Raw genomic sequence first — 25,727 nt, forward strand, 5'->3', positions numbered from 1 at the left:
TGCAGGGCTGTTTCTGATGCTGCAGGGCTGTCTCCGGTGCTGCGGGGGGCTCTGGCGACATTTTGTGAAAGGCCAGAGCCCCCGGCAGTTCGTCCATGCGTTCCTGTATGACTGACTCCGGGAAAATGGCCGCTGGAATCTCGAGAGATGAGATCTCAGCGCTGAAATCTCATCTCCCGAGATTCCGGCGGCCATTTTCCCGGAATTAGTCATACTGGAACGCATGGACGAACTGCCGGGGGGCTCTGGTCTTTCACAAAATGTCGCCAGAGCCCCCCGCAGCACCGGAGCCTCCAGCATCACCCGGGGCAGCAGCGGACAACCCCGGCAGCGGACGACAGCGGCGGCGGGCGGTAGCGGACACCCCTCATCCCAGCCTGTAATGGTAAGCGGTATATCCGCTTTATTAGACGCACCCACATTTCCCCCCCAAAATTTTGGGGAAATAAAGCGCGTCTTACAAAGCGTAAAATACGGTAACTACCGTATATATACACACTGCTCAAAAAAATAAAGGGAACACTAAAATCCCACATCCTAGATATCACTGAATGAAATATTCCAGTTGTAAATCTTTATTCATTACATAGTAGAATGTGTTGAGAACAATAAAACCTAAAAATGATCAACGTAAATCACAACTAATATCCCACGGCGGTCTGGAGTTGGAATGATGCTCAAAATCAAAGTGGAAAATAAAGTTAAAGGCTGATCCAACTTCAGTGGAAATGCCTCAAGACAAGGAAATGATGCTCAGTAGTGTGTGTGGCCTCCACTTGCCTGTATGATCTCCCTACAACACCTGGGCAAGCTCCTGATGAGGCGGCGGATGGTCTCCTGAGGAATCTCCTCCCAGACTTGGACTAAAGCATCCGCCAACTCCTGGACAGTCTGTGGTGAAACGTGACGTTGGTGGATGGTGCGAGACATGATGTCCCAGATGTGTTCAATCGGATTCAGATCTGGGGAACAGGAGGGCCAGTCCATAGCTTCAATGCTTTCATCTTGCAGGAACTGCTAACACTCCAGCCACATGAGGTCTGGCATTGTCCTGCATTAAGAGGAACCCAGGGCCAACAGCACATATGGTCTCACAAGGGGTCTGAGGATCTCATCTCAGTACCTAATGGCAATCAGGCTATCTCTGGCGAGTACATGGAGGGCTGCGCGGCCACTGACCCACTGCCAAACCAGTCACGCTGAAGGATGTTGCAGGCAGCAGATCGCTCTCCACATCATCTCCAGACTCTGTCACGTCTGTCACATGTGCTCAGTGTGAACCTGCTTTCATCTGTGAAGAGCACAGGGCGCTAGTGGCGAAATTGCCAATCCTGGTGTTCTGTGACAAATGCCAAGTGTCCTGCAAGGTGTTGAGCTGTGAGCACAACCCCCATCTGTGGACGTCGGGCACTCATACCATCCTCATTGAGTTGGTTTCTAACCGTTTGTGCAGACACATGCACATTTGTGGCCTGCTGAAGGTCATTTTGCAAGGCTCCTTGCACAAAGGCTGAGGTAGCGGTCCTGCTGCTGGGTTGTTGCCCTCCTATGGCCCCCTCCACATCTCCTGGTGTACTGGCCTGTCTCCTGGTAGCATCTCCAGCCTCTGAACACAATGTTGACAGACACAGCAAACCTTCTTGCAACAGCTCGCACTGATGTGCCCTGCCGGATGAGCTGCACTACCTGAGCCACTTGTGTGGGTTGTAGAGTCCGTCTCATGCTACCATGAGTGTAAAAGCACAACCAACATTCAAAAGTGGCCAAAACATCAGCCAGAAAGCATTGGTACTGAGATGTTGTCTGTGGTCCCCACCTGCAGAACCACTCCTTTATTGAGTGGGTCTTGATAATTGCCAATAATTTCCATCTGTTGTCTATTCCATTTGCACAACAGCATGTGAAATTGATTGTCAAACAGTGTTGCTTCCTAAGTGGACAGTTTAATTTCATAGAAGTTTGATTTAGAGTGTGTGTGTGTGTGTGTGTATATGTGTGTGTGTGTGTGTGTGTGTGTGTGTGTGTGTGTGTGTGTGTGTATTATATATATTTTTATATTTTGAGTCTGCTCCTACTCGTATTCCCTGTTCGTGACCTCGGATATGTTGCGTCTGCTCCTAGCCATGTGCACTGATTGGTACCTCCTGCCGATGTAAAATGTTCGGTACCTCGTATACATGAAGTCTGCTATTAGCCATGTGTGCTGTTTGGTACCTCCTATATAAAGGTCAACTCCTACCTATGTAAAAAAAAATTAGGTACCTCATATATTGGGTCAGATCCTACAAATATGCCCAGTTTGTTACTTTCTATATATTGGATCTGGTCCTACACGTGCCATATTCGGTACCTCCTATATATTGGGTCGGCTACAACTCCTGTTCCCTGTTCGGTACCTCCAATATATTGGGTCTGCTCCTACCCATGTTACCTGTTCATTACCTACCTTATATTGGGTCTGCTCGTAGCCATGTGTGCTGTTCGGTACCTCCTATATAAAGGTCAGCTCCTACCTATGTAAAATGTTCGGTACCTCATATATAATAAGTATTGCCCTAGTCGATACCTCCTGTATAAGTTCAACTCCTACCCATGTGCCCTGTTCAGTACCCCCTATATTTTGGGTCAGCTCCCACCCAAGTTCCCTATTCGATACCTCCTATCCAAGGTCAACTCCTACCTATATATCATGTTCAGTACCCCTTATATATTGGATCAGCTCCTACCCAGGTGCCTCCATCGATACTTCCTATGTAAAGTCAACTCCTACCCATGTTACCTGTCCGGTACCTCCTATATATTGGGTCTGCTCCTATCAATGTGCTTTGTTCATAGACATTATATATATATATATATATATATATATATACACATACATACATACATACATATACATACACACATAGATAGATAGATAGATAGATAGATAGATAGATAGATAGATAGATAGATAGATAGATAGATAGATAGATGCATACATATACACACACAACTGCTTCCTCCTATATATTGGGTCTGCTACAATCCAGGAGCCTGGTTCAGGTCAGTACCTTCTATATGTCGTATATACTTGTGTATAAGTCGACCCGAGTATAAGTCGGGGAACCTAATTTTACCACAAAAAAACTGGGAAGCTTATTGACTCGAGTATAAGCTGGGTATGCATTGTCCCCTCATCCCCATCCTTGTCTGCATGGCTCCCCATCCCTGTCCTTGTCTGCATGGCTCCCAATCCCTGTCCTTGTATGCATGGACCCCAATCCCTATCCTTGCATGCATGGACCCCAATCCCTATCCTTGCATGCATGGCTCCACATCCCTGTCCTTGTATGCATGGTTCCCCGTCCTTGTATGCATGGTTACCTGTCCTTGTCTGCATGGCTCCTAATCCCCGTCTTTTGTATACATGGCTCCCTCCCCATCCCTGTCAATGTATGCATGGTTCCTCATCCCCCCACCCCCCAAAAAAAATAGGGAAAAAACAAAAAAACACACATGCTACTTACCCTCCCTGTGCGCCCTCGCTGTATCTTTTTCTGGTGCCAGCAGATCTTCCGTCCGAGCGATCAGGTGTCCCGGCTCATTATGGTAATGAATATTCATCTCTCTCCATGGCTATGGGAGTGTAGAGAGGTGAATATTCATTACCTTAATGACCGGGCACCCATGATAGCGTAGGATGAGGGCTACTCTCACTCTGGAGGACTTGGTATGGTCACCTACAATGCGTCACAGCAGATTTCAATAGTAGGACCCTGACAAACTTTATTGTATGGGGGGAACTATCACACTAGAGGAAGTTTGTCCTCATGGGACAACACACCTACAGTACGTGCCTCTATTGAGAATACGTCAGAATACATGTGTGAGCAATTACAAAACATTTTTCTTTTTATTAAAATACATTTGTAACCCAAAATCTAAGGGCTAAAAGCACAGGTGGGCACTGAAGAATCAGCTCCAGTGTTCATGAACACAGGAAGAGGCTCACAGTGCTCCTAAATCCAGACTGGCGATATTTCCGGGAAAGCTTTATGTCATGACTCATACAGATTCTATTTCCCAGCCTGTTTATATCTTGACTCCAAAAATACATTCATACCACAAGTAAGACAAAAATTGGTTTATAGAAAAGCACAGTGTTCATTTCTGCTGCTTTATTTTTTTTTTTTTTATTAAAAGCCATACAAGATCTTTAGGATATCTTTTGAATATACAAACAAGTAAAAGTACAATTTTCGTGTCAGTAAGAGCAGGGCATGCACTTCCATCTGGCAAATGACCTCATTTACTAGAGTTTATCATGTGTCATTCCTCTGCTGTCGGCAATAACAAGTCTAAGGAGTAAAAACATCGGAGGCAGATTCTAGAACTTCTTCTTTGGATGCATGGGAACAAGTATAAGCCCCATTGGAATACAAATGTGCTTAATTTATGGCTTTACGGTTATGAATCCGCATGACTAATAAAAACATACTGCAGATCTTAAAATCAGCAGTGTGATCTTTATTCTGCTGGATATAGATAGGGTATGAAACACCTCATTCACTTGCATGGAATATTAGCAGATTTGAGAAGGTTTCAGCCCAATACGGAGATAACATCTTCAACAAATCCTGATTGTATGGGCACACTCCAATAGAATACAGTCGGCAATTGACACTGTACCAAGATATATGCATACTCACTGTTTTCACAGTTCTCTCCAAAGTAGCCAGCAAGACATTTGCAAGCATATTGGGCAAATGTATCTCCTCTGCGAGTGTGGGACAGCTCCTGGCACTCCCCATTGTTGTGGCAGGGATTTGGTTGGCAAGGACCTATGTCAAAAAATAATAAAAGGTAAAAGTAAAACTAAAAATTCTGAATTTAGCGATTTTCCAGACTGCATAACTATGATGGTTATATACAGGCTGGTACAGTGTAGTTACCCAAAGCTCTGTTCACACCGGGAACTTTTGCAGATTTTGAAGTACATATTTCATTTATAAAAACAAAAGGTCAGTCCACAGGTTAATCTGCCAATCTCAGAGCAGATACGGATGGCTTGTGCCGGTTATTCTCCTGGCTCCGTTAACATCACATTAACAGTTGTCTTCTGCTCTGTCGACGGGTCTTCACTGCTGATGGCTTGCCGATTGACAGCGGGATCCCTGCTGCATAACTGCGGGGAGCTCGCTGTCAATCAGCATGATGGCAGGAGTGATGCTCTGTTATCAGAGCAGCCCAGGAGAGAAAGCACAGCTCTATTGATGTGAGGGGAAATGAAGCAGGAGCATCACTGGGCAAAACAGACAGCAACTACCTGCCTGTGAGTATGTATGTATGTATGTATGTATGTATGTATGTATGTATGTATGTATGTATGTATGTATGTATGTATGTATGTATGTACTTAGCCCCATAGGGAAAATAAACAAAGATCACAGACAACCCCCTTAAAGTGAACGTGTCAGCAGGATTTTGCTAAGTAATCTACAGACACTATCAGGTTGGCAGTGTTAAACTGCTTAAAAGTATACCTGGGGTAAAGAAATCCGTCTTGTGGTTCTTGTGTAATCAGTGTTAGGGTACGTGTCCACGGTCAGGAAACGCTGCGTGTTTGACGCTGCGTGGGGCCGCAGCGTCAAACACGCAGCGTCCAGATGTTCCAGCGTAGTGGAGGGGATTTTTTGAAATCCCGTGTCCACTATGCGTGGAAACACGCACACGGCGGCCCTGCGACTCCGGACATGCTGCGTGTCTTTTAAGATCGCAGCATGTCCGTGTTCCTTGCGGCGACGCTGCATCGCCGCAAGGAATAACACAGGGCCCTATGCGAGGGGTGCGATGATCCCGGATGTGTACAATGAACACATCCGGCATCATCGCGTCCCAGAAGGGGGCGGGGCTTAGCGCCGAGCGGCTTTGCCACTCTGACGATACCGCCGGCCATCCTGATCGTGGACACATACCCTTAGAAATATTCAGTTAATGATATGCCTGTGCTCCAGGGCGGGACTGTAGGCAGAGTCTTATCTTCCAGCTCTAAGCCAGAGAAACCAAAGAGAGACCTGTCCACAGGGCCCCCAGAAGAACAAACAGCCTGTCTCCCTCTCTGTCTCTATGATGAGGATTATGTTTGTGCTTCGGGGCGGCCTGTGGGCAGGTCTTTCCATGGGTCTCTCTCGCTTAGAGTAGGAAGATAAGACTCTACCTACAGTCCCGTCCCGGAGAACGAGCATCTGATTAACTGAAAACTACTAACACTTGTTAGGGCTCATTCAGACGTTCCTGCAAATCAGTCCGAGATCAGACTGCAATGTATAGACTGACCGCGGGTCTATGAAACTGTCCTGCTCGGGTTCGGGGTACTGCAACCTGTGCTCGGATTGATGTCTGAATGATCTCTCAGGCTCTTAAATAATGAAGGCTTTTCCTAATTTACATATGGTAGTGATACGGCGCCGAATCTGATCTTAGCGCAGGTCATGCAATTTTCACACTCCCCCTTCCCCTCCATTTCCCGTTATGTTCTGAATCCTTAGCTCCGCTCTCCCTTGTCCTGGACTCTGTACACCAGTGATGTCACCAGAGAAGTTATGTACACACAATGCTGAATGTGTGAGGAAAGCAGGATTACAGAAAAATGGAGCTGGGAGAAGCTAGCGCAGGCTGAGAAGAGGTGGCTAGTAAGAATTGGTACTTGTAAAGAAACACATGTGAGCTGGAAAAAGCCAAAAAAGGGGAATACATATTAATATTAATGAGTCATAATTTTGTGATCAGGTCATGCCTTGTAATGATAACTCCCTATGTCAGGCTTGTGTAATGTTAAGCGCTCAGTTTCCAAGCAGCGACGCTGTGCCTACATTACCTTTCTCTGTCACGTTGCAATCTGTTCCTGCAAAGCCATCGGGGCAGATACAAAAGTGATCTTTACTGGCACTGACAAAACAGGTTCCTCCATTGAGACATACGTTGGTTTCACAAAGCTCACCTAAAAGTGAAAGAAACCACAAGGAATAAATAGTTTAGCTCTTGAGAAGAACAATAAGGAGATCAGGACGCTGAGAGCACATTAATTGTAAAACATACATTCCCCACAGCTCCACAGGTCTCGTAGACATGGTTATTATACTTATTTAAAACATTCACGTCACAAAGGTTTTATTTATAACACTTTTGCAAAGTTTTCGATAGACTCTTATTGGCTTTATAACGACTACCATTCAAATATTTTCATTGCGCTTTTTTTTTTTTTTTAAGTTTTTCCAATATAATGAAATATGATGACAAATCCATTCTCAGGGCAAACATATCTCTCTACCGGTCTTAAAAAAAAACCCATGGTGTACTGGGGAAACAAATAGAGATCAATGGCACTGATCAGAGGCTAGGTTCTCAAGCTGTGGTACCTTAGGTATACACGCATTGTTTTTAGGGGGTACTTACACTGTAAGTTATCATATGTAAGGTGGGGCATAATCATAGCGTTGTGAGCAGGGCATTTTTTTCTGTTAGAAAAATAAAATATAAATTGGCCAACACTACCTTTACCATGAAATGACTAAGCATGTGCAAGTATACTGGGGCTGCCATATAAAACTAATATACACTATGTAACAGCACTTTGCAAACATTATATACACATGAAATCCAATATTGCTACACATGAAAAAAACCAATGTCTCTTGTGCCAGTTAATCAAAGTGTCAGCCCATAAGCCGATGACAAGGCCACCTCTCTCAGATGGGACCCTAAACTAAAGACTCGCCTTTCGGCACGTAGGTCTCAAGTACACTGAAGATTAGGATAAAACTATACACTGCTTCAACTAAAAAGAAGGATGTAGCTACACCCAGCAATGCTCCGTGTAGAAACTAAAGAAACTGGCAAGCACTGTGTAGATTAATAAATGTGGGCTGCGGGGATTCACCGGTTTCTGTCCCAAGACCGGAGGGTATGTACGAGTTATACATAATCCCGGACAGTGGGCACGGCCTGGCTCCATACACCTGTGTAGAACCGAGACCACGTCCCGAACAGTGAAGGGGACGGGCAGTTGGTGCGTCCGACTAGAGGGAGCAGCCTCGCTCCATCTAATATCTAAAGGTGTGTGTGTGTGCGTGTATATATATATATATATATATATATATATATATATACACAGGTCCTTCTCAAAAAATTAGCATATAGTGTTAAATTTCATTATTTACCATAATGAAATGATTACAATTAAACTTTCATATATTATAGATTCATTATCCACCAACTGAAATTTGTCAGGTCTTTTATTGTTTTAATACTGATGATTTTGGCATACAACTCCTGATAACCCAAAAAACCTGTCTCAATAAATTAGCATATCAAGAAAAGGTTCTCTAAACGACCTATTACCCTAATCTTCTGAATCAACTAATTAACTCTAAACACATGCAAAAGATACCTGAGGCTTTTAAAAACTCCCTGCCTGGTTCATTACTCAAAACCCCCATCATGGGTAAGACTAGCGACCTGACAGATGTCAAGAAGGCCATCATTGACACCCTCAAGCAAGAGGGTAAGACCCAGAAAGAAATTTCTCAACAAATAGGCTGTTCCCAGAGTGCTGTATCAAGGCACCTCAATGGTAAGTCTGTTGGAAGGAAACAATGTGGCAGAAAACGCTGTACAACGAGAAGAGGTGACCGGACCCTGAGGAAGATTGTGGAGAAGGACCGATTCCAGACCTTGGGGAACCTGAGGAAGCGGTGGACTGAGTCTGGTGTGGAAACATCCAGAGCCACCGTGCACAGGCGTGTGCAGGAAATGGGCTACAGGTGCCGCATTCCCCAGGTAAAGCCACTTTTGAACCATAAACAGCGGCAGAAGCACCTGACCTGGGCTACAGAGAAGCAGCACTGGACTGTTGCTAAGTGGTCCCAAGTACTTTTTTCTGATGAAAGCAAATTTTGCATGTCATTCGGAAATCAAGGTGCCAGAGTCTGGAGGAAGACTGGGGAGAAGGAAATGCCAAAATGCCTGAAGTCCAGTGTCAAGTACCCACAGTCAGTGATGGTGTGGGGTGCCATGTCAGCTGCTGGTGTTGGTCCACTGTGTTTCATCAAGGGCAGGGTCAATGCAGCTAGCTATCAGGAGATTTTGGAGCACTTCATGCTTCCATCGGCTGAAATGCTTTATGGAGATGAAGATTTCATTTTTCAGCACGACCTGGCACCTGCTCACAGTGCCAAAACCACTGGTAAATGGTTTACTGACCATGGTATTACTGTGCTCAATTGGCCTGCCAACTCTCCTGACCTGAACCCCATAGAGAATCTGTGGGACATTGTGAAGAGAAAGTTGAGAGACGCAAGACCCAACACTCTGGATGAGCTTAAGGCCGCTATTGAAGCATCCTGGGCCTCCATAACATCTCAGCAGTGTCACAGGCTGATTGCCTCCATGCCACGCCGCATTGAAGCAGTCATTTCTGCCAAAGGATTCCCGACCAAGTATTGAGTGCATAACTGAACATTATTATTTGATGGTTTTTTTGTTTGTTATTAAAAAACACTTTTATTTGATTGGACGGGTGAAATATGCTAATTTATTGAGACAGGTTTTTTGGGTTATCAGGAGTTGTATGCCAAAATCATCAGTATTAAAACAATAAAAGACCTGACAAATTTCAGTTGGTGGATAATGAATCTATAATATATCAAAGTTTAATTGTAATCATTACATTATGGTAAATAATGAAATTTTACACTATATGCTAATTTTTTGAGAAGGACCTGTATATACACTGTAGGTGTGTGTGTGTGTGTGTGTGTGTGTGTGTGTGTGTGTGTGTGTGTGTGTGTGTGTGTGTGTGTGTGTGTGCATATATATATATATATATATATATATACACACACATACATACATATACATACATACATACATACAGTTAGGTCCATATATATTTGGACAGAGACAACATTTTTCTAATTTTGGTTATAGACATTACCACCATGAATTTTAAACAAAACAATTCAGCAATTCAGATGCAGTTGAAGTTCAGACTTTCAGCTTTCATTTGAGGGTATCCACATTAAAATTGGATGAAGGGTTTAGGAGTTTCAGCTCCTTAACATGTGCCACCCTGTTTTTAAAGGGACCAAAAGTAATTGGACAGATTCAATAATTTTAAATAAAATGTTCATTTCTAGTACTTGGTTGAAAACCCTTTGTTGGCAATGACTGCCTGAAGTCTTGAACTCATGGACATCATCCAGACGCTGTGTTTCCTCCTTTTTGAGGCTCTGTCAGGCCTTCACTGCGGTGGTTTTAAGTTGCTGTTTGTTTATGGGCCTTTCTGTCTTTAACAAGTGAAATGCATGCTCAATTGGGTTGAGATCAGGTGACTGACTTGGCCATTCAAGAATATTCCACTTCTTTCCATTAATAAACTCCTGGGTTGGTTTGGCTTTATGTTTTGGGTCATTGTCATCTGTAGTATGAAATGACAACCAATCAGTTTGGCTGCATTTGGCTGGATCTGAGCACACAGTATGGTGGCTCTGAATACCTCAGAATTCATTCGGATGCTTCTGTCCTGTGTCACATCATCAATAAACACTAGTGACCCAGTGCCACTGGCAGCCATGCATGCCCAAGCCATCTCACTGCCTCCGCCGTGTTTTACAGATGATGTGGTATGCTTTGGATCATGAGCTGTACCACGCCTTCGCCATACTTTTCTCTTTCAATCATTCTGGTAGAGGTTGATCTTGGTTTCATCTGTCCAAAGAATGTTCTTCCAGAACTGTGCTGGCTTTTTTAGATGTTTTTTTAGCAAAGTCCAGTCTAGCCTTTTTATTCTTGATGCTTATGAGTGGCTTGCACCGTGCAGTGAACCCTCTGTATTTACTTTCATGCAGTCTTCTCTTTATGGTAGATTTGGATATTGATACTCCTACCTCCTGGACAGTGCTGTTCACTTGGTTGGCTGTTGTGAAGGGGTTTCTCTTCACCATGGAGATAAATCTGCGATCATCCACCACTGTTGTCTTCCGTGGGCGCCCAGGTCTTTTTGCATTGATGAGTTCACCAGTGCTTTCTTTCTTTCTTTCTCAGGTTGTACCAAACTATAGATTTTGCCACTCCTAATATTGTAGCAATTTCTCGGATGGGTTTTTTCTGTTTTCACAGCTTAAGTCTGGCTTGTTTCATCTGCATGGAGAGCTCCTTTGACCGTATGCTTACTTCACAGCAAAACCTTCCAAATGCAAGCACCACACCTCAAATCAACTCCAGGTCTTTTATCTGCTTAATTGAGAGTGACTTAACAAAGGGATTGCCCACACCTGTCCATGAAATAGCCTTGGAGTCAATTGTCCAATTACTTTTGGTCCCTTTAAAAACAGGGTGGCACATGTTAAGGCGCTGAAAATCCTAAACCCTTCATCCAATTTTAATGTGGATAGCCTCAAATGAGAGCTGGAAGTCTGAACTTCAACTGCATCTGAATTGTTTTGTTTAAAATTCATTGTGTTAATGTCTATAACCAAAAATAGAAAAATGTTGCCTCTGTCCAAATATATATGGACCTAACTGTATATATACTGTAGGTGTGTGTGTGTGTGTATACCGTAGGGGGGGGTGTGTGTGTGTGTGTGTGTGTGTGTGTGTGTGTGTGTGTGTGTGTGTGTGTGTGTGTGTCCGGGCTTGGCATCTGCACCGTCGCAGCTACAGCCACAAAATTTTGCACAGTCACACGTCTGGACCCCGTGACCGTCATAGGCTATGTTGTGAGGCGAAATTTTAACCCTGCGCTTTCCAATTCACCTAACAATTTTGCCCCTATCTACATAATGGAGAAAAAGTGAAAGGAAAAGTGTTGGAGGCAAATTGACAGCTGTCAGATGTGAACAAGGGGGACTTAAAGAATGAGAGCGATGGCGCCAAAGAGTATATACACCGTACAGTTGCTAAGGTGGGGCCCCGACATGGGATACTCACCACACACGGGGTTATGAACACACACACACACAAAATGCGCCACACACTACCACGTGCTTGAACACATATACCACCCTCAGCACACATTTCACCACACATACACCAACCTCGCCACATAAAAGTCAAAACACAAAAGTCGCCAATCAATACTCGCCACACGTGCAAAATTTGCCACATGCAAAACTAGCCACACATGGAAAACTCACCTCATGGAAAACTCGCCACACGCAAAACTTGCACACGCGGAAAAATAGCAACATGCACAAAAGTTGCAACACATGCAAGAGTTGCCTCACGCAAAACTTGCACATACTCAAAACGCACCACACATAAAATTCGCTACACAACTTGCTACACACAACTTGCTACACTAACCTGTCACATGCAACTCGACACACAAAAAGTTGCTACACGCATGTCGCCACACAAAACTCATCTCACAAAAGTCGCTACATGCATGTCGCCACACGCAACTCAAAACACACAACTTGACACATGAAACTCACCCTAAAACACACACAAGTCTGGTATTATCCTTCAAAAATAAAAATCTGATTAATAAGCAGACAAACTACAAGAGCAACAAATGTACCATATAGGAAATACAGCAGCTGTCAGTCACATGACCTGTCTATTATGTGTATGTGTGAGCTAATATATACTGCCAGGGGGGAGGGCTTCCTGTTGGCTAGGGATTTATCAGGCTGCCAATTTAGCTTACAAATACTGAGGTAAAAATACAGAGCAAATAACGTGTGAACGAGGTCTAATACAGGAGGAGATGACACACAGATATATACTATATACAGGAGATGACACACTGGTATATACTATATACAGGGGAGATGACACAGGTATATACTATATACAGGGGAGATGACACACAGGCATATACTATATACAGGAGGAGATGACACACAGGTATATACTATATACAGGAGATGACTTACAGGTACATACTATATACAGGGGAGATGACACAGGTATATACTATATACAGGAGGAGATGACACACAGGTATATACTATATACAGAAGAGATGACACAGGTATATACTATATACAGGGGAGATGACACACAGATATATATTATATACAGGAGATGACTTACAGGTACATACTATATACAGGGGAGATGACACAGGTATATACTATATACAGGAGGAGATGACATACAGGTATATACTATATAAAAGAGGAGATGACAGGTATATAGAGGAGGATGACATACAGCAGGTATATACTATATACAGGGGAGATGACATACAGGTATATACTATATACATGAGATGACATACAGGTATATACTATATATAGGAGGAGATGACATACAGGTATATACTATATACAGGAGATGACACATAGGTATATACAATATACAGATGGAGATAACATACAGCAGGTATATACTATTTACAGGGGAGATGACATGCAGGTATATACTATATACAGGAGATGACATACAGGTGTATACTATATATAAGAGAGATGACAAACATGTATATACACTGAGGGGAAAATGAGAGGTGTGAGGTGAAAATGAGGGGTGTGAGGTGAAAATGAAAAGGTGTGAGTGCAAAATGAGAGGCGTGAGGGAAAATAGTGGAGTGATCGGAAAATGACAGATGTGAGATCAAAATGACAAGTGTTAGGGGGGAATGAGAGGAGTGAGGGGGAAAATGAGAGGTGTGAGGGAGAAAATGAGAGAAGTGAGGTGCAAAATGAGAGGGGTGATAGGAAAATAAGAGAAGTGAGGTGCTATAACTAACTACATATATTTACTATGCCCAGGTAACGCTGGGCTCTTCAGCTAGTACAACTATATAGAGCGAGGCTGCACCCACTGGCCAGGAGCATGTGTAACTCATACATGCCCCCTGTCCCCGGGTCTGAATTTGGCGATTCCCCAGAGTACAGTGTGTGCACTGGGAGGGATTCATTAATTATCGATTTGGACAAGACAACCCCTTTATCACTTTTATATCCCGCAGATGTACATGTAATATAAATAATAAGCACACGGTATAATTAGATAAATAGACGCAGTTATGATACTGCAGTGTGGTCACAAAGATAATGGAAGGATAGTATTCAAATGTTTTGTTACATTGAAAACAGACTGGAGAAAACTGTATGGAAATAGTCATCTCGGGCTCTGTTCACGTGTCCTGTAGTTATTTCTGCTTAGTGATGATAAAACCAGAAACAAAAATAGTCTTTAAAAGATGGAAACAAGTTCAAGTGAGAGAAAAAGTGTAATGTGGGGTCTAGATCTTAGAAAGAAATGTCAAAGTTGGTTTAACATTGAGATAAACTTGGAAACTCTTCCATATGCTTGCTTCCAGCAAGATCAGCAAATTGTAACCTGTTAAACAGCGGATTTCCATGCAGCGAAAATTGAAGGTCTGATAACATTAATCATATGCCCCAGGAGACATTTGTTCTTCTGGATGTATAAGAAAAAAAAAAAAAAGGGAAGGGAAGAGGGAGGTTACAGTAAGCTGCCCTGAAAAATGCAGAGGTTTTAAGAAAGAATCCTATATGCGTCATAGCTGCAGGGCCTACACAAATCATCCTATGAATGTATATTTTTGAGTATCTATATGTGTGAGGCGAAGGTTAAATGTTCAAAATAGTGGGGTTGAAATGTAAGGCAGTATAAATCCTAGAATGTTAGGGTTGGGTAGGACCTCCAGGTTCATCATGGCCAATCTCCTTCTCAATAGAATCATAGAACGTTAGGGTACCGTCACACAGTGCCATTTTCATCGCTACGACGGCACGATTCGTGACGTTGCAGCGTCGTATGATTATCGCTCCAGCGTCGTAGACTGCGGTCACACGTTGCAATACACGGCGCTGGAGCGATAATTTCATGACGTATTTGCGATGTAGAAGCCGTTGGTTACTGTGCGCACATCGTATACAACCTGTGTCACACGATGCAATCATGCCGCCACAGCGGGACACTAGACGACGAAAGAAAGTTTCAAATGATCTGCTACGACATACGATTCTCAGAGGGGTTCCGGATCGCAGTAGCGTGTCAGACACTACGATATCGTAACGATATCGCTAGAACGTCACGAATCGTGCCGTCGTAGCGATGAAAATGGCACTGTGTGACGGTACCCTTAGAGTTGGATGGGACCTCCAGGGTCATCAGTATGAATATGAGGATAAAGTCCAGATAAACCAACCACTTTAGCATTGGTCTAGGACACTTCTAGGCCAAGTAGATTAGATTAATGGCTCTTGTGACATGGTTTCTTGCTTCCCCTTTAGAGAAGTAGCCAACCTGTACTTTCTGGATCACTTCCAATGGTAAAGAGCTTACTAAGGATTTATCAGTAAAGCTTATTAGATTATCAGCTGAACACATGAAAAAAGTCTTTGTCAACATGTTGCATGGTGTATACCCACAGGCTAGTTTATTTACTAGCAGCACAGCAGCTCAGTGCAGCTTACAGCACTATGGTCCTGGGTTCAATTCCATCCAAGGACAACATCTGCAAGTTGTTTGTATGTTCTCCCAGTGTTTGTGTGGGTTTCCTCCAGGTTCTCCGGTTTCCTCCCACACTTCCAAGACATACTGATAGGGAATGTAGATTGAGAACCCCAATGGGGACAGAGATTATAATTTCTGTAGAGCGCTGTGGTATTAATGCCGCTACATAAATTATTAACATTAAAAAAAAAAAACAAATAAATAATGTATACATTTCCATAATATTAGTATTATTACATATGGAGACAACAAAAACCCTCACTGTCGCCCTGATCCACTCCCGCCTGGACTACTGCAATGCTCTATTAATTGGCCTCCCCCTTACTCGACTTTCCCCTCTCCAGTCCATCCTTAATGCAGCAGCCAGGGTCGTCCATCTAGCTAATCATTACTCAGATGCATCCTCTCTTCACCAGTTGTTACACTGGCTGCCCATTCATTACAGGATACAATTCAAAGTTCTTGTTCTCACCCACAAAGCTCTCCACAGTGCGGCACCCCCTTACATCTCCTCCCTCATTTCGGTCTATCGGCCTAACCAACCTCTACGCTCTGCAAATGACTTTCGACTAACCTTGGCATTAATCCGTACCTCCCACTCCCGACTCCAAGACTTCTCCCGTGCTGCGCCAATCCTCTGGAATGCTCTACCCCAAGATATTAGGACCATCCACAACTCGCATAGTTTTAGGCGCTCCCTCAAAACACATTTGTTCAGAGCTGCCTACCACATTAACTAATCAAGGTCATTTTATGTTTGTGTGTGTAGCCCTTTCACTATCTCCATCTATCCCCCACCCTCTGAAGATGGCTGGACCATCATTGTAAATACACAATTGTAAATACACACCTGTACTTTGTATCTCCCCCCACCTCATTGTAGATTGTAAGCTCTCACGAGCAGGGTCATCTTATTTTGCTTTATTATTGTATTGTTAAAGTTGTTACCTATGATTGTTGTTTGAAACTGTTAAACTGTAAAGCGCTGCGGAATATGTTGGCGCTATATAAATAAAATTATTATTCTCTAAGCAATACAACACAGAAGAGAACACATGAACGCTGCCCGTCCAATATCCTTGGCATGAGTTTTCTACGCCAGTCATAATTATTCAGTCCCTCTTCATCTAAATCTATTGTACTCAAGAGTGCCACAATTCATAAAAGCTTCTGCCAAAATGTGTACAGTGCACATGTCATTTTAGATCACAGTTGCTCATAGCTTCTCTCATGCACCTAGTTAGGAGTCACCTATGAGGTCCTCCTCCCTAAGTGTCATGTGCTTCACCACCACCCACTGTCATTCAGAGGATTTGCTATTAGTAATAAAAATATTTCCTGTTTGCTACATTGTAAACGTTAGTACGTCTAATCCTCATCTAGTTGTCACAAATAGGTCAGCGCCAAATGGGAAACAACATGTCAGGAATCAAACCCAGTGACTCCTATGCATCAGGCAGAAGCTCTTGCACTTGAGATATTCAGTTTTCTGGACAGTTCCTTGCTAATCCAGATACCAGCACCTGTGTTGTTCCCGATTGGCTTCATACTCAACTTCCTGACTGAACACCCTATATAAACCTGTCACCGTGAGATTGAGCTCCCAGCCTATAGTCTAGCTCTCACCTACTGCTGCTTCATACCATACTGCTGTCTCCTGTGTACCGATCTCTGGCTTCCCTACTAAATATGCTACCTACTAATCCTCCAATACTGTACTACCACTCCTGTGTACCGACCCCTGGCTTCCTCTGACTATGCTAGCAGCTTCTGATGCCCCTAGTGGTTGTAATAGTAAAACCCAACCACCCAGATAATAACATTCCAAAGGACATTAGCGATTTTAAAGAGAATCTGTCACATTGTGACTGCTAATCATGGTTACCCAATATTAACTTCTTTTTTGGAAGAATCAGTTAATTGCAGTCTCGAAAGCTGGACGTATAAGAAATGCTTTTATTGTCAGGTTCAATTCCATGAACAAAACGTCCTCTTACATATTAGATAAAAATATTCAGAAATTAATTTTGACCAGCTAATGTATATGGGAGCCTCCTGGCAAGAAGTTAAGCCATCTTATCATCAATGTCTGATCGGCCAGGTCAGACACCTGGCTCCCCCACCGATTAGCTGTTATCGGTGTGTCGGCAGCCTCAAGTATTTTCTTGCGGAGAAGGTCGTCTACTTGTAGTCGCCGGGGCTTGGTACTGCACATCCGCCTCTTATTCAAACCAATAGGAGGCGGATGTGTAGTACCCTGTGGCAGCCACTACAAGTAGACGGCCAGCTAGCTCCGCAAGTACTTGCGGCCAACACCGATAACAGCAGAACGGCGGGGGTGTCGGAACCCAGATGATCAGACATGGATGACCTATCCTTAGGATAAACCATCAATGTAAAATAGTGGACAACCTCTTTAAGACTTTCTTATTTGTAGAGGAGTCTGTGGTGTTGTGTAAACTGGCCATATACATGAGATTTTAATCAGCAGACAAATGCAACGCCATCATATGAATGTATTTTTTCCTACTGCACTCCAAACATACCCACACAAATATATTGTGCAGAGCTGTGGGTCAGTAAATTCAGCTGACTCCTTCAAAACTGGTGACTGATCATTAATAAAAACTTAATGAAATAAAACTAGAACATCACTATGTTTTTTTTGGATTAGGGCCTTAAATTAACAGAACAAGTATATTTATATGATTAAACATTTCTTATCTTGTCTAATTTCCTATGAAAGTGAATACATCAATATTAATAAGTAATAATTTAAAAGCTGGAGTGGAAACATTTTTATAGACTATGACTCCAATCACACCAAGCTCTGACTCTACAGCCCTGATATATTGGCAGAATAAAAGAAGGGAGGATAAGAGCCTTTTTATATGACGTCAGATCAGGGGTTAACTTTATAAAAAAGTGGTCAGAAAGGTGAAGATCTGACATGACAATTTTTGGCATTTAGCTGCTTAATCTAAATGTTGTGGTGGAACCATCAGTAGATAGTTTGGATAGCCAACCGAGAGAGAGCAACTGAACGTCTAAAATGTCCATATAACTGGTTAATATTTATCGATGTGACATGTGAACACGGCCTGAACAGATTGTGTATGGTGAAACAATTAAGGGTGGCTAAATAACTTTAGCTGTAATTCATTCTGCAAAGACGAGGCTTCTCCGGCAGGCACACAAAGGGTGCACTGTCTATCATAGTTGGACAATTGTTTTCAGCCATTTCAAGGTCCAGCTGTGTTCTCTAGAGAAAGAAGAGGACATTTGTAAAGCGTAAGCATGTTTTTTGTGACATGCAGTTTATGCGCCTTAAGTTATTTCATTGTCCTTCAGCTCATGTTACAAATCCTGGTTGAACAACACCATCAGAATCCGGAGGAGAGCATAAAAAAAAAAGTGAACGTTAATGTACATTTGTAACTCCCCCTGTAAATTGGAGACCTGCACGAACAGCAACTTTGTCATACTCTCCTTATTGGAACAGATCTAATAATGGAGATTATAGGAAGATCAAATTCTCGCTCACTTCTCTGTTCTAGTAGCCTTGGTCCCAGCTGTACAAGGAGCAAGTAACATTTAGAGTTTAACAGGACCCCAAAGAAGTGGCTAGAAAATTAACCCTACTGACCATGTCTTGCTCCATGGCTTATCCATATGTCGACAAATTTGTTAACCGTTAAAAGAAAGAAAAACCCATAATGGTCACTGAAATAACGTGAAAATGACAAAAGTAATTCTCAATTTAACTTTACTGAATATCAACTTATGAACAAAAAAATAAAAGCAATATTTGATGTTCAACAGAAAAATAAAAACTAATGAAATTGGTCTGGGCAAACTGATTATACCCTTAACTTAATATTTTGTTACACAACTTTTTTGAGGCAATCACTGCAAACAAAAGATTTGTTATTCTCATTAAAGACTTTGCCTTCTGTCCACAGGTATTTTGACCCACTCTTTGTGAGCCTTCTCCAATTTGCAATTTTAAGTTCTTTCACACAGATATTCAATAGGTAGATCATTCTTCACAGAACACCACTTCAGAATAGTCCAATGTTGTGCCCTTAGATAAAAACATCCAAGAATAGCTGTGTGTTTTGTGTCATTATCTTTGAGGCCCCATGACCTGCGACTCAGACCAAGCTTTATGACACTCCAGAATACCTTGATAATCTTGCGATTTCATTGTATCCTGCACAGATTCAAGGCACCGCGTGCCAGCCCCAAAATGCAGTTATAGCCTCCTCCATGTTTCACAGTAGGTGCAATGCTATTTTCTTTGTACACTTCATTTTTGTGTCTGAACATAAGGATATCACTTGCCAAAAGGGTCCAGTTTTGTTGTAGCTGTCCACAGGACACTCTCCTAAAAGCTTTATAGCTTGTAAATATGCATTTTTGCAAATTAGTTTTATTATGATAAAAGGGAACCTAGAGTGTAAGTAGGGTCTTATCCGGTTAAGCAATATTGGTAAACATGTTTTATATGCTTACCAGATGAGGTTGTGTGTGACAAAACCAGCATATGATGTCTAATATCAGCTGATGCAGCATCCACAAGGACTCAACATACCAAGATATCAGGAAGGTGGATTTACTCTGTGCTGCTAAACTGTTAGTCAAGGATACAGGGACCAAGGAATAATAAAGTGGTTTATTGTTAACATATTTCAAAGTCATCAGACTCAATCTTCAGGACAACCACATGTATGCTTCATTTTTGTGTCTGAACATAAAGCTGATGTAACTTGCCGAAAAGCTCCAGTTTTGTCTTACCTGTCTAAAAGGACATTCTCGCAGAAGCTTTATGACTTGTTAATATGCATTTTTTGCAAATTATAGACTAGCTTTTTTTGTGATTTGCTTTCAACAGTAGTTACCTTCTCGGTCATCTTCCATGACATCCACTTTGGCCAAGACCGTGACAGATGGTGCAACCTGACACTGATGAACCTTCACCTTGGAGTTCACCTCTAATCTCTTTGGAAGTTGTTCTTTGCTCTTTGAAGAGATGAATAATATGAATGGTAACCAATTTGTCATCAATTTTCTTTGTGGCCACGTCCAGAGAGGTTGGCTACAGTCCCTTAGATCTTAAACTTTTGAATGATATGTGCAACTGTAGTAATAGGAGCATAAAGCCGCTTGGAAAGGTTACTACTAGACCACATGCCTTTAACATGTTTGTTTATTAATTTGTTTCTATTCTCCTGAGACAGATCTCTAAGCTTTTTTGGCTCCATGTTCAGTGTGGTATACGTCATGATACCAAACAGTACAGTGACTACTTTTCACCCTCAAAAATAGGCAGATTGACTGACTACAAGTTAGTAGATAACTGTGATGCCAATTACAGGACAGACCTTAATTTGACAGTAGGGAAATGTTAAACTATTTTCATTTTAGTCCAGGCCATTTACATTAGTTCATTGTTTTTTTCTGTTGAATCACAATTAAAAAGCAAATGTCTGATGTTCATTAGTTTATAATCAGTAAATGTAAATTGAAAATTACTTGTCAGTTTCAAGTTACTTCAGTGACCATTGTGGATTTTTCTTACTTTAACAGAATGGTAGTAACAATTTTGTCCACATCTTATATAGACGAAGGTTGATCCAAAAGTAATGGCTCCTGTTTATTTACATGGAAACTGCAACAGATACAGAGAGTATAAAAACACAGAAATAGAGCACGATTTCAGCTGCATAACATTTTTCCAGTCACCACCATTGGTTAGGCTTATTTGCCAGCAACAAACAAGAACCCGCTTGCCGTGCTGGTAAAAATCTATACCAGCAAAGGAAACCTTTTTTTTTTTTTTACCAGCCAAAGAGTTCGCATCTTGGCTTCAGGAAAATGGCCGCCGCGATCTCCATCTGCGCACACACGGCATCCCGCGGCCATTTTCCTGAAGCCTCGGGAAGCAGAACACTCCATCTGCGCACGTGCGGCCTCAGGAAGATGGCCGCCGCCACCGATAAACCAGTGAATAGCGCAGATCGCGCTCTTTTTCTGCCGCTGCGCAGTGCATTCGGCTGTTGCGCATGCGCGAACCACTACGCCAACGCCAGGAAGAAATGCAAGAGGTGGGGGAGAAACAGCGATTTCACCATGCCCATTTGACCAGACCAGCGTGATTGACAGGCGAAAACGGCGACTTTTGTAAGGTATTTCGGCAGCATAGGTGGGGAATCGGGGGACAAAAAATACACTGTTGTAAAGCACAGCTCAGGCCCTATTTAACGGTATTTTTAACTCATACTGAAAAAACGGGGTGACAGGTTCCCTTTAAGGTCCCTTCCTATCATGTAGTATAATGGGTTCAATAAAAGGAACAGCAATAGTTTATATGCAACAGCTGAACCCCCCAATAAAGTCTCTGTACTCTGCTGTGACTACTAGCGAGGGTGCAACCACAGAGGAAAACAAGGCAAACCTTATGTGATTACTGGTAGAAATTGTTGGCATTGCTATTGATAGGGTGACATGAAGAATTATACCATATGTTTGGTACACTCCAGGAGAGAGCAAGATCAGTCATTGAATACAAGCAGCTGTTCTGCAGTCACTTTCTAGGAGAACACGCCAGGGAAGCTGTGAAAGCCACATTTCCAGTAGCTTGGCAGATACTTTAAATTATTTCTGTCAGAATAGTTCCTCAAGGAGGAGGAGAAGTCTTGTAATAGACATGCAAATGGAAGTTATTATAATCTATTGGATACTAGTGAGGAGTGATTTGGAGAATAACTCATAAGAAAGTAGCTAGACAGGTAATGGATGAAGTATGTGTGTCACCGAGGTGTCTAGCCTCTGTGATGTAAAGCTCGGAGAAGCAGGCTCCAGCACGTATAGTGCCGAGAGGCGTTTTAATGTGCCCGGATTTTGGGTCCAGGTTTTAGGAATAACCAGAAGAACCTGGCAGGACTGGTCATTCCTAACTCCCAATCCAGGAGATGCAGCTGGTGTAAAAAGGATGCGGATCTGCTCCACAGTGGTCTGGCAGTAGAGGTGGAAACACCTCTTCGACTTGGTTCTATAAGGCCGGCCTCACACTCAGCGTATGTAAATACGGTCCGTTTATTACGGCCATAATACGCAGAAATGTTCCCAAAATAGTGATCAGTATGTCCTCCGTAGGCAGGGTGTGACAGCGTATTTTGCGCATGGCATCCTCCATATGTAATCCGTATGGCATCCGTACCGCGATATTTTCTGTGTGTGTGTATGGACACACACACACACACACACACACACACACACACACACACACACACACACACACACTGTATTTATATTTAATTCAGCGCGAGATATGTGAAAAGCCGGTAAATCAATTGCCGGCTTTTCATTTCTCCTTCACAAAACCCCGACAGGATATGAGACATGGTTTACATACAGTAAACCATCTCATATCCCTTTTTTTTTTTTTTGCATATTCCACACTACTAATGTTAGTAGTGTAATCATATAAACCAAACCAAAAAGAGCACTATAACACCAATTTATAAAGTGCCAGGATCTAAGAAAAGAGGTTCAGTGCATACGCATAGGTTAACCAATAAAGAAAAGCACCAAAAAAACCTAATTTTATAAAAGTAACAATTTTTATTAACATACAAAGTACATAAACAATGAATGAGAGATAACAGGGAGATGACAAGGACCTCACCAAATAGAGTGGCAAAGCAGGACCCACCAGGCAAATACTATTTAACATAGGTTAATAGTTGTAGAAAAGGTGCCAGTGCTTTGTGCAAAAGTTTCATAAAAAAATGTAAACAAAACCCATTTGTAAGGGATACACAAGGCGTCAACCAATCATGGCATCAGGTTGCAGCAACAAAACTCATCCATAGTGAAAGAGCATAACCCAAGTGGGAAAGGATAAGTAATAGCTATATTTACCTGGGGGACCACGATGCCACTCACCCCAACGTGCGTTTCGGCGCCGTGCCTTCTTCCGGGGGTATGGCATCATGGGATATGATGAGTCATTTATAACACAAGGGAGCCAATCAGCTTATACATAAAGTGCAAACCGTAATGCGGCACATGCGCCGTCGGACCGCAACCGGAGTCAAGACAACGCCGGGTGCGTCAGAGCCAGGAGGAAGTCCCCGGCATCCAGACCCGCCCACATGAAAACACGTGACCGGGACCAGATGACCAGAGACGGAAGCCCCCGAGCCCAAAAGACACAGCCAGCATTGCTCGGCAACAGAGCGCCGACGCGCATGCGCACAAGGTAAGCATAGGTGTTCAGAGGAGATCGGCATTAGATACAACATAAAAGGAATCCAGCAAAAGTCTAATGGAGTCACAAAATTGTACGTGCACTCTAATACAAACAAAGGAATCAATTTCAAGGAGAAAAATTGGGAGGAATAGCGCAGATAAAACATAATGGAGATAACAAAAAATGTGCTAACTATGTGAACATTACATATACAATAAACCAATTGTTAAAATTTTTAATACATTTATAAAATGTGATATATTGAATGATGATCATAAAATATGACCATTACTGTAGTGACATACCCTAGAGTAATGGTTCAATAAAATTGTAAACCATGTGTGTATAAAAGTGTGCAAATAATGCATGGTGGAAGAACCTGTGATATTATCAAGTTGTGAAAAGTGATCATGGATATGACCAATATAATAATAACTTGCCATGGAACAAAGAATGTAGACCATGTATGTCCATGAGAGTGCAAATAATGCATTAAAAGGTCAACATGTGAATATTAAAACAACATGAACAAAAGATTAACAATAAATCAACAACTATTGAGAAAATTATCCAAAGGCATCCAAAAATGTGCAACCGAAGCGCTAGTCCTCATAGAAAATCCAAAAGTGTCCCTGGGATGAAGAGCTTCCCTTCTTTCAAAGGAACCTGCACAGCATAAGCGCCAATTGCTGGAAAAAAACATACAAATAAGTACCAAAGACATATAATAAAAACAATGACTAAAAATAATGAAAAAAAAAAAAAAATAATAATGCCATTAAAAAACAAGGGAACACAAATCACAAAAAAGGAGCAAAGCTCAAAGTTTCATTTAAGCCACGAGGCTGTAGTGTCTGAAGCCTCCAAATCCACCTCGATTCTCTCTGTGCCAGTTGTCTACTCAAATTGCCCCCCCGTAAGTTAGTAATCAATCGGTCTATCCCTTTAATCTCGAAACCCGAGGGGTCACATGAATGGTGCAGTTTGAAATGCCTTGGGATTGTTTTAAGGCTCTCCACATTATCCTCCTTGGCAGCCGCCAAGATGTCCCGAATATGTTCACGAGCCCTGACTTTTAGAGCACGTGTAGTTAACCCTATATAAACCTTTTTACAGGGACAAGTCCCATGGTAAACCACCATGGTGGTTGAGCAGCCAATTGTGTGAGTGATGGCAAATTCTCGACCATCAGAGGACAAAAAATGAGTAGCGTGATCAATGTTGGGGCACGCCACGCACTTCCCACATGGTTTACAACCCCATTGGGAACGACCAATATTAGGCTTACTTAAAAAAAGTTACTGGTGAGGGAATTGGTGGCATATAACTCCTCACCAAATGGTCGCCCAGGTTTCTGGATCTGCGGGCCGTAACAGAGGGGTAAGATGGCAAATATTGCTTTAGTACCGGGTCAGCCAGTAAAATAGGCCAATACTTGGCAAACACATCAGACATTTCCTTCCACCAAGAATGGTACTGAGTGATCAACCTCACCTGGTTATTGATTTTAGCTTGTTTGGAGGAGAATAGAAGCTGATGGCGATCTGAGTGTTTAGCCCTGTTGTAAGCCTTCTTAATGCTTCTTTTGCTATACCCACGTTCTAGGAATCGGTTCTTCAAATCCTCTGCTTGAATTTCAAATGATTCCCTCGTCGCACATATCCTTTTCAGCCGAAGGAATTGGCCAGTGGGTACGGCACCAATCACATGAGGTGGGTGGGAGGACGAGGCGTGTAATAGTGAGTTCACAGCCGTGTCCTTACGAAAAACACTAGTCAGCAGTAGGCCGTTCGCATCTCTCTCCACCAGGACATCTAGAAAATCAATCCGAAAATAATCAAATTTGTAAGTGAGATGTATATTTAACTGATTATTATTCAATTCCTGAACAAAACTATGTAACTCAGATGGTGTACCTCGCCAGATCAGGAAAATGTCATCGATGTAGCGGGTCCAAAGTATGACCCGCTCCATCGATGAATCCCGATCCGACGAG

At 42.5% G+C, this 25,727-nt stretch overlaps 1 protein-coding gene across 2 annotated transcripts in view; it reads right to left on the bottom strand.

Moving 5' to 3' along the window:
• The window catches only part of MFGE8 (milk fat globule EGF and factor V/VIII domain containing), a 74,228-nt gene that overhangs the window by 33,822 nt on the left and 14,679 nt on the right, over positions 1–25,727 (bottom strand). For both annotated transcript variants that reach the window (XM_077263464.1, XM_077263463.1), the window contains exons 2-3: positions 6,857–6,979; positions 4,689–4,820 (exon numbers count right to left, since the gene is read on the bottom strand). In XM_077263464.1, the coding sequence (XP_077119579.1) occupies positions 4,689–4,820; positions 6,857–6,979 (255 nt within the window). The remainder of the gene's footprint in view (positions 1–4,688; positions 4,821–6,856; positions 6,980–25,727) is intronic.

Source organism: Ranitomeya variabilis, chromosome 5 (genome assembly GCF_051348905.1).
Source record: "Ranitomeya variabilis isolate aRanVar5 chromosome 5, aRanVar5.hap1, whole genome shotgun sequence".
In the NCBI taxonomy this organism is placed as follows: domain Eukaryota; kingdom Metazoa; phylum Chordata; class Amphibia; order Anura; family Dendrobatidae; genus Ranitomeya; species Ranitomeya variabilis.